This window comes from Octopus sinensis, linkage group LG15, assembly GCF_006345805.1.
Source record: "Octopus sinensis linkage group LG15, ASM634580v1, whole genome shotgun sequence".
NCBI lineage: Eukaryota > Metazoa > Mollusca > Cephalopoda > Octopoda > Octopodidae > Octopus > Octopus sinensis.
In genome coordinates, this window is record NC_043011.1 from 30,810,118 (window position 1) to 30,820,259 (window position 10,142).

Below are 10,142 nucleotides of genomic sequence, written 5' to 3' on the forward strand. Positions count from 1 at the left end.
CGTTCTCCCCCCCCCCCTAACCAATCAAATGGAAGCGTTACAGACGGGCTAAATAATGGAGTGACAAGCAGAATTATTATGACAACAGTTTCTCTGGACTATTAAGTGTTATAGTTGATCAGTTTAGTTTCAGTGATTATAGTGAATATAATTATGTTAAAGATATTTACTTGATATTCGGTGGCTTTATAGAACTTCCATCTGAAAACTGCTGCGATGAATGCCATGTCTTTCAGATTGATTCATTGAAATACAAATTGTGACTTGAATAATGACCTGTATTTACCTCATTGTGATGTCATAATCATTATTATTGTCTGAGAATTTGGGATTATTATGTTACTTTAGAAAACATTTTGAAACACTGAAAATAGCAACATTCGCAGAAATGTTCAGTTAGGTGTTGCGACAAGGAAGCTTATGCTATAATTCCAATCCTTCATACGCTTATCCCTGTAAGCAACACTTAAAAAATATTGGAAACCACTCTTTCCCAAAGCTGGTTTATAGTACTTTTTCATTTGTGAACTTTTGAAGTTTCTTGAACAAGTTGTCCATGTCTGTTATTTCTTGAGTAAGTAATTTGATATCTGTTATATCAACGTTTGCATTGGTGATAAACATAAGAGAATTTAAGTTATTTTTGGATCCAGAAAATGTTTGCTTTATGAAATTTAACTTTGTGACAGGCCATGTTTAACGCACGTGCAGTAGACTCGTTTTTACGATCCTGTTTAAGATCCTGAATTTTGTGTCTCTTGACTAGGTCCATGATTTCCAAATGGTTCGGAGCATCCTGAAGACAACTGAGATATTTCAGTCTTTGTTTTCGTGCCCTGATCTATTCCGCTCTCCTGATTAACGAAGCTTCCGGGTACATGAATGACAGGCTACTTCAATTTCCTCTCTTCTGACAGAGAAGCTGACATCGTTGGCCGCATGCATTTTGTTGTTCGTTACTTCTTCCTATTTCTTTACTACCCACAAGGGGCTAAAGTAAGAGAGGACAGACAAATGGATTAAGTCGATCATATCGACCCCAGTGCGTAACTGGTACTTATTTAATCGACCCCGAAAGGATGAAAGGCAAAGCCGACCTAGGTGGAATTTGAACTCAGAACGTAGCGGCAGATGAAATACCTATTTCTTTACTCCCCACAAGGGGCTAAACACAGAGGGGACAAACAAGGACAGATACACGGATTAAGTCGATTACATCGACGCCAGTGCGTAACTGGTACTTATTTAATCGACCCCGAAAGGATGAAAGGCAAAGTCGACCTCAGCGGAATTTGAACTCAGAACGTAACGGCAGACGAAATACCGCAAAGCATTTCTCCCGGCGTGCTAACGTTTCTGCCAGCTCGCCGCCATTTTTGGTTGGAGTTTCTTTTAGTTGATGTTGTTGTTCTTGTTTTTATTGTTGTTTCGGCTATTGAAAGATGGGGTTTGTGACTGTGTGTAACCCTGATTTCATAATGGTGCAGTTGGTTTCCTCTCGATGTCTCTTCTCCCTGTCGCAGACTTTATCAGTTTGACTTCTCGCTTCACCTTCGTCACTTGACGAGATCCCTGAACAAGGCAACACAGAAGTAGTTGAGGTGGATCCATAACTATCCGTGTGTTTGTGATTATTTTTCTGTGATGGTGATGGTATTGCTAAGAGGTCTCTTGTGTAACTACTGTCTCGCGTCCTAACACCCATAGGGCTTAATAATCGGTTTCCATGGCGTATAAATGACCGAGACCGCAACATTTCTCCTGAAGAGTGTTCCGGTTCATTGCAGGGTTACTTATTCACAGTTGAGTGAACTGGAACAATGTGAAATGAAGTGTTTTGTTAAAGAACAAAACCAACCACCCGATCCGGGAATTGAAACCACGATCTTGCGATTGTTGTCGCTGCTGTTGTAGGTGTTTTTTTTTGGTTTTTTTTTGGTTTTTTCATCGATGCTACTACTTCAGTAGTTTTTTATTCGTATTCTGCTACTGAAGTTGTTGCGGATCTTTACCTTTTGACCGACAGATTTAAAAAATATTTTTTGTAACTAAACACCTTCAAACTTCAGACACTGGTAGAATGTGTCATATAAAACATCTTTTACTCTTAGCGTTTTTGAGAAAAGCTTATATTTAGGAAGTTATTTCACGTTAAAGTTGGAGTATTTCGGTAAATGCAACCAATCAAGATCAAACGTGAAGTAACTTCTTAAATATAAGCTTTTCTCAAAAACGCTAAGAGTAAAAGATGTTTTATATGACACATTCTACCAGTGTCCGAAGTTTGGAAGTGTTTAGTTACAAAAAATTATTTTTTAAATCTGTCGGTCAAAAGGTAAAGATCCGGTGTTGCTGCAGTCTTATCGTTGTGGTTGTTGTTTATTGTGTTTTTGTTGTTACTGTTGTAGCCCTTATAGTTGTTGATGTTTTGGTTGTCGTATTGGCAGGATCCCATGCCCACTTTCATCTTTGCTGCAGTCAGTAGAGAACCTTCGGTTGGTTGGCGCTATTCCATAAGTAGCATTGTTTCACGAACAAAGTAACACAAAGACAATTTTCATAAAACAAATTTTTGCGGAGGAAATACGCCTCCTCAAAAACACAATTCTCACAGCAAAGTGAGTCTTTACGCGCGACCACAGGTAGGCAAATGTCTGGAGCAGAGTGGAGACTGTTGCTCACCAAAAATTATTAAATACAGGGCAACAAACTCCACTAAGCCCCCTCCCAAAAAATACAACAAACGCCTACCTGTAGTCGAGCTTCAAAAGTTCAATATTTCACGACGAAAGACGTAACTTTCAAGTAGTAAGAACTCTCCTGTAGTAAGGTAAGCAAGCTACTTACCACACAGCCACTCCTACGCCAGAAATTGTTTCATTTGAACGAATCATGAATAGCAGTTGTTTGAAAGAACAATTACTTGTTTGAATATTTTAGATTAAGAATGTGTAGCTGCATTAAAGAAAACATGTACCACTTGTAATAAATGATTATAAAAGAGATGAATTTAACATTTCATATTTTATTTCGTACCTCGTGAGAAAACCTTACCAAGTAGTAAGCTTAGTTCATTTCGAAACTTTCTAGAGAAAAGTCCATAAATAAGTGGGTTAATAGCAGAGCTGAGATAAAAAGAATACACTAACGCTCTGTAAATGACGCGGTGTTTAATACTTGGATTATTGACAAAAATCGTAGTAGTCATTTTTATGAATGCGATAACGAAATGTGGTATATAAGTTATCAGCCAGACGAAAGTAATGCTCATCGAAATTAAACTGGCCCTAGTTGGATTTATTGACGATTTTTCAACATTCATAAAAGAGACCGAGTGCTGCACTGGACTCACTTCAGTACCCTTGTCTTCACTTTGGCTTCGGCTTCGGCTTCGGCTTTGGCTTCGGCTTTGGCTTTGGTTTGGGTTTTGAGTAGAGGTGTCAGTTGTGATTGAAGAGTCAATAAAATTAATTTTTTTTAAACTCTTTAGTGTGACAGCTCTCCAAACACTCTTTCCAATCATTAAGTATATTACTAGGATAAAAGTATACAACGAATAACAAAGGGCTCCCAGGATAAGATGATAGATTAAAGGATAGGGTGTGTCAGCTACTTGTGAAGAAATGGTACAATCTGTTCCTATATTTTCACATTGTCCGACCATTCTGAAATGTATGCCGTACAAAACAAGTGTTGGTGTACTCGAAATTAAGGAAAATAAGATTAAATATTTCAGAATTTTCTTTGCTTTGACAACGGTAATTTTTTTTGCACGAGGCCTAGATATAAGCAAGTATCTATCGAGTGCTATAATGAATACAATCATACCAGAAGTAACTGTTGCTAGACAAACACAAAAGCGTATCACACGACATGCAACATCACTGTCAAAAATGTAGGAATAATATAGGACGGCAAGTTCCATAGGAATACATATTATGCAAGTTAGAAGATCGCATAATGAAAGTGTTACAATAAATAATTTTGTAGCGTTTCTATGAAACTTTAGATAATATATATAGGTTACAAAGAAATTTCCAATTGCTCCAATTACCATAGAAATTATTAGAAACATTATTACAGGAAGATAAGCATCCACCATATCAGCATTCATTTTTTTTACAATAATAACACATTCGTTGAGGCTTTTATTTTGATCCATTTTTTTTCACCTTCTTGGGAATATCGCTTCAAAGTTTGAAGACAACTTTTTGGTTTATTTCCTGGAAAGATAGAAATCAGTGGTGCATAAATATTTTAGATATTTTAGTTCAAAAAGTTATTTGAAATGAAATGTTAAATTTTACCCTGAAAGATTAAGTCTACTAAGATTTATATAAGAAAAACATATTTCGGACATGTCCTTACTGGGCAAGTAATTTCATCTGACACCGTGTGTTGAGGCTAAAACAGTTACAGTATGCAAGACAAATATTATCCATTCAAAACACACAGAGAGCGTTTGTTATTATTTGTTATATGCTGTCAAAATTTTCGCTGCGTGAACTGCGACCTGATCACTGACAATATTACACAATATCGCTATATTACAAATAACAAATGTTTTCAAGTGAAGTTAATAGATATTGTGCGTTTCTGAATGGCTAACAAATAATATATCTATAAAAAAAAGGGCAGAATAATAATTCAAATTTTTTTATGGATAAATATTTGTGTAGATACATTTGGGATATTAAATGGTCAAACATCAATCAAAACTTAAGAAGAGATAATATATAAACCATATATTCGTGAATATATATAAATGTATATGTAACACACTTGCCAAAATAAGTTTAAGACCGATGATGACAGTTCTATTCCTTCATTAATATATTTTAACTAAACTATAAAACTATTTTATTTTTTACAGTGTAAAATTTTTTTTCTCTTTCGAATGATATAGGCGTTATATATATATATATCTAACTTTCAAATAATTTTAATGCGTAATTAATTCAAATGATTAGAAATTGTCCGCAAAATAAGTTGAAGACTGTACCAAAATTATTTTGTTTAAATTGAAAATCTACGGCACAAATGATCAAAGAACAAATATATATTTGTTAGTAGTATTTAGTTCTATAGCCATTATTTTCAATTACAGCCTTTCAACGGAGGGACATGGAGTTCGACAAATGAGCACAAAACTCACTTGGAATGTTCTGCCATACTTCTTCAATAAAATTATTTAATTGGGACAAATTTGTTGTTGCATTTTTTTCTTAGCATGAACTCTAAAAATAATTCCATAAATTTTCTATCAGATTCAAATCCGGGCACTGCGGAGGCCACTCAATAACCACCATACTATTGAGTTCAAAACATTGCAGAACTTTCCTAACCTTTTGAACGGCGCAATTTGTCCTGCTGGAAAATAGATCCCGGTGGCGTCTGATTATTTAAATATGTCAGCACATCTTCAATTGCTAATTGCAGATAGCCTACACTGTTCAGTCTCCCATCAACCTTAACATTTTTGTTAAAAATAAACTAATGAAGGAATAGAACTGACATCATCGGTCTTAAGCTTATTTGGCCAGTGTATATATACATATAAGCGGAGCATAGACGCAAAGCAGTGTTAAGTATGAGCAGAATTTAAGTTGGTTGAGATATATGTTTGTCACATATTTCAACTGCTAAAGGCATCGATGTCTGAGATTCCAGAGAGACAGTGACACTGAACAAACTGGGTGTTTTCACACCTTTTTACCTTAAGAGAGATTTTTTTCTCCACGGTAACTGCAGTGTATTTGCCTTTAGCAGTTGAAATATGTGACAAACATATTTCAACTAACCTAATTTCTGCATACATATATATGCAGAATTTAGGCTAGTTGAAATATGCTCCGATGACAACAAGTATAACCTTTATGTTCGACTACTCTCGTAGCTGCCACATCTTAGCGATCTCAATTCTCAGGTCACCATATTTATCAACTTTTTCTTTCATGATGATATATTGATCTCCTGGCACTGCTACGTCGATTATTAGGCATTCTTGTTTGTCCCTCCTAAAGGTTACTATATCCGGCCTTCGGTGCTCTAACACTTTTTCTGTCTGGTAATCAAAGTCCCAGAGGATTTTTGCCTTCCCCTTTTCGTCCACTACCTTTTCCGGTGTATGTTGGTATCAAGCACCCGTAACCTCATATCCATACTTACGGCATAGTAGCCAGTGAAGGTTTTGGGCTACTTTGTTGTTTCTACACTTGTACTCATTCTGCGCAAGACTTTCACAAGCAATAACAATGTGAGTCACACATTCGACCCTCTTCCCACACATTCACAGGTCCGATGCACTTGTGTCGTATATATTCTTTTTCACTGAGTTGGTATTCAATGCCTGGACCTGGGCAGCGATGATTAGGCTTTCAGTATTCTTTTTTAGGTCACCCTTGTTGAGCTACCTCCATGACGCTCCCTGGTCTTTTAATTTGTTGGTTTCACGGTGGAACTGACCATGTAATTCCATACGGAGTAGGGTTTCTTCTCTCTCGTTGGCTGTTCTTGTTTGGAATTCATGAGCACTCTCAAGTCCACTTTTGTTAGCTCCTTCTGCACTAGCAGCATACTGTAGCAGTACTTCTTTGCTGTTTACCAAATATTCTACCATGTTTCTTATTTAACTGTTGATGCACTCCCGTACGCTAATCAGACCACGTCCACTCTTACCTCCCTTCATGTAGAGCGTGTGTACATTTTCATTTCACGTTACTCCAGCCCACTCTTCTGGCAAAGATTAGTAGTCCTGCGACTGACCAGCGTCTCGTCCAAGGGGAAATGTATACACCACGGAAACCGGGAAACAGGCCTTTATGAATCTATATCACCCGGGAAGGAACTTTTCTTTTTTACTTACATGGATCAAAGAAACATAAGTCACAATAATAGACATTGGAGAAGACGTAGACCCATGGTTAGCGTTCAAAAGCAAGTTTAACGAAAGGTGACCTAACCTGTGATCAGGGGTCTTTCACAACAAAAATAAAGATCCAGCAAAAGCCAAGCAACGACTAAATATACGTACGACAAATTCCATCAATTTTACCATTGTAAATAGAAACAACAGTAAGTACAAGTCACAACATAATCGAAGAATATGAACAAAGGCTGTGGTGGAGTTAGATAAACTAATCTCCCACAAATCCAATAACAAACTACCGAATTGCCCGCACTTCTCCATGACCAAGATGAGTGGGGTGTCTTTCCTCTGCTCAGACTACGATGTATAAATGTGAATAACTTGATATCAGTTTAGAGTTACTTGCTTCAAGAACTTAGATCTCCGGATATAAATATGGAAACCATCAGTGAAACGAGGATTACCGGGAATTATCAGGACGGACATTCTCGCGCTGAAGATGGGGTAGGATGGCAGTGTTATTTCGGCAAGGCTTGTGTCTCAAGAGACGGATTACCTTCCAACATTTAGCCGGTGAATCGGTAGTGCTGGACTTAAACATTAATGAAAGCGGTACTTCCAGATTACAGACCATCTATACTCTGACTAGGTAAGAGTGGACTGAATTCTCCAGGCATCTAGAAGTGTTGTTGAGAACGTCTCGTCAATTAGTAGTAGTGGAAGTGGTATTGCGATGACACTGTGTGGGATTAGCGGGTAGAATAGGTGTGTTATATACTTAATCCCTCATACATGTCCTCTTTTATCCCTTCTACGTGTACTGAGTCCTGAGTAACTTCTGTGAAAGCTGAAAGTGTTAAGAGACATCCTGTATGAAGCGTGATGTGGACAGCCATTTCGGCACACGCGAATGATCATATCTCAACAATGTTGGACATCACGGAAATCAAGATGTTCGAGACCACACTAAAAGAATTTGAGACAGTGATATGAGGGAAGATTAACCAGGTAAACTTGCAGCTCGGTACCAGAAAAGGCAAGTTCATGCCGCTGAACAGTTTTAGTATGATGAACCAAAGGATTTCAAGTGACTACAACTTGTTTCTCTCCTCTAAGATCTTGAAATATTTTAGATGCGAGAAATATTTCAACCACAATGCGTTATGATTTATAAACTGAAAAATCTATTATGTACTGAGAAAAACCTATATCATAAAGATTGGAACTCCTACTAAATCACTAGAAATACCACAAAATATATTTGTATTAGGAATATCAATTGATATTTGGCAACTCTAAATGTCGAGAATAAAATAACCTGAATAAAAAACACAACTTCCTCAATTGAATCCTTTACCTTTTGTACAAAGTTTTATTCGTACCCCCTCCCCCCACATTACTATAGAATTGTTGTTTTATAGTATTATTGAATCATCGTTTACAGGAACAATACTATAACAGACAAGAGTCACAGCATAAATGTTCATGTCGCGACTCCTATCAGAAAAAGATACCAACACCGAGGATAGTAACATCTTCTGGATTAGTGAGTGATAGATCCTATCAGACTAATATATTTTGTGGCATTTCTACTGATTTATGATATAGTTGTTTCTTAGTACATAATAGATTTTTCAGTTTATTAATCAGAACGCATTGTGGTTGAAAACTTTCTCGCGTCTACAAATAGTTTAAACATTTGTATAAAATTTAACGATTGTGTTAAACTTGATTCCTCTCTATATATGTAATAATATATAAACACCGTTAAAGGAATAGAAAGTAAACTGTGCCCAAAAAATACAGAATATAATTATATTACTGAAATCTCATGTCGTAAGGATAGATTTATCTTAACAGAAATCTGAATAAAAACAAAAGCACTATATATTAAAATACAAAAAAAGGATACATACATTGAGGAGAGTAACATCTTCTGGATAAGTGAGTGATAGATCTCATGAGATTTTAGCTATAGTACTAAAGAAGTTCGGTTTTCTATTTTCGTGAAAAGAAATCTTCGAGTTCCTGATAAGGTCTGCCAGATGGTAAGGTTTTAAAGTTGAAAACGAGCTTTGAATAATGACATAATGTAATCATTCTGATGTCATAATTGTTATTATATTTATACCAAACCTTTAATTACATCCCCAAAATAATCAATACAGCAAGTTACTTGAGAATCTGGGACTGGTTTTTCAATCAGACAAGAAACAATTTTGAAAAAGTGAAAATAATGATAGCAAAATTCGTAGAAATTTTCTGCTAGGAGTCACAGTAAGAACATTTGTGCTGTGATTTCTGTCTGTTATAGTATTGTTCCTATAAGCGATGATTCACCAATATTATAAAGCTACAGTTCCTTACACTGCTCTATAGTACTGTGGGGGGAAAGTGTGCGAATAAAAAAGGCCTCTTCATGAGATATCTTGAGTAAGAAGTTTGTAATTACTTTTGACAGGGTTTTCTGAATTGTCAATAAACTTGAGAAAACACTCAAATTATTCTTCTACTTCAACTAAGTTACTGGAAAAATATTTTTCTCTCTTATTTGTTTCAGTCATTAGCCTGCGGTCATGTCGGGGCACCGTCTTGAAGAATTTTAGGCGAACGAATCGGCCACAGTACTTATTCTATCGGTTTTTTTTTTTTACCGAAGCACGGAGAGCGTAAACGCTCTAATACCAGTTGTCAAGCGGTGGTGGAGGACAAACGCAGACAAAGTTACACATATATAAGACGGACTTCTTTCAGTTTCCGCCTACCAAATCCACTCAGGAGACTTTGGTTGGCCTGAAACTATAGTAGAACTATAGCTTCAAGCCAATACACACCGAAGATACCACGCAGTGAGACTGAAATCAAACTGTAGAGTATTGAAATCGTTGTGATGTCATAATACAGTTCTTATAAATAACACTTCAAAAATAGAGTTCTATATTTAAGAGATGAGGAATTATGTACATTATTTACATTCGACGGATATTTGTCCTCATCTTGTTCGTTGTTAACACAACGTTACGACTGATATACACTCCAAACTTCTTCAGGTGTCTTGGAGAACCCAGTTTCGAAATTTTGCCCAAGACACTTGATGAAGGCTGGAGGGTATATCAAGATGTGAATTTTATTTTTTGGAGAAAGGAAGAAAGAGAGAAAGACAAGAAGAAGGACAAGAAAGAATAAGAAAGAAAAGGGGGAGAGAGACAGGGAGAAAGAGACTTCATTTTAATTATAAAAATTATAAAAAATTCAGTGAATGACTTTCTTACGA

General features: G+C 36.3%; 1 protein-coding gene and 1 long non-coding RNA gene across 2 annotated transcripts; both read right to left on the reverse strand.

The window, feature by feature from the left end:
* Positions 1-504: 504 nt before the first annotated feature.
* Positions 505-3,965, reverse strand: LOC115219661. Its single transcript, XM_029789836.2, has 3 exons — positions 3,353-3,965; positions 1,361-1,514; positions 505-590 (listed from the first exon to the last, which is right to left on the reverse strand). The coding sequence occupies exons 1-3, from the start codon at positions 3,923-3,925 to the stop codon at positions 505-507; spliced, it is 813 nt and encodes a 270-aa protein (XP_029645696.1). The 5' UTR covers positions 3,926-3,965.
* A 204-nt stretch (positions 3,966-4,169) lies between these two features.
* On the reverse strand, positions 4,170-8,878 carry LOC118766445. The gene is made up of 2 exons (XR_005002377.1): positions 8,785-8,878; positions 4,170-4,223 (listed from the first exon to the last, which is right to left on the reverse strand). It is a non-coding gene; the product is annotated as an uncharacterized LOC118766445 (long non-coding RNA).
* Positions 8,879-10,142: the final 1,264 nt, after the last annotated feature.

Coding starts and splice junctions, on each gene's coding strand:
- LOC115219661 (XM_029789836.2), bottom strand. CDS start 3,925: ATGGAACTTGCCGTCCTATATTATTCCTACATTTTTGACAGTGATGTT. Junction 1,515..3,352: donor GTGAAGACAAGGGTACTGAA/GTGAGTCCAGTG, acceptor AGTCTGCGACAG/GGAGAAGAGACATCGAGAGG. Junction 591..1,360: donor CCAAAAATGGCGGCGAGCTG/GCAGAAACGTTA, acceptor TTGATATAACAG/ATATCAAATTACTTACTCAA.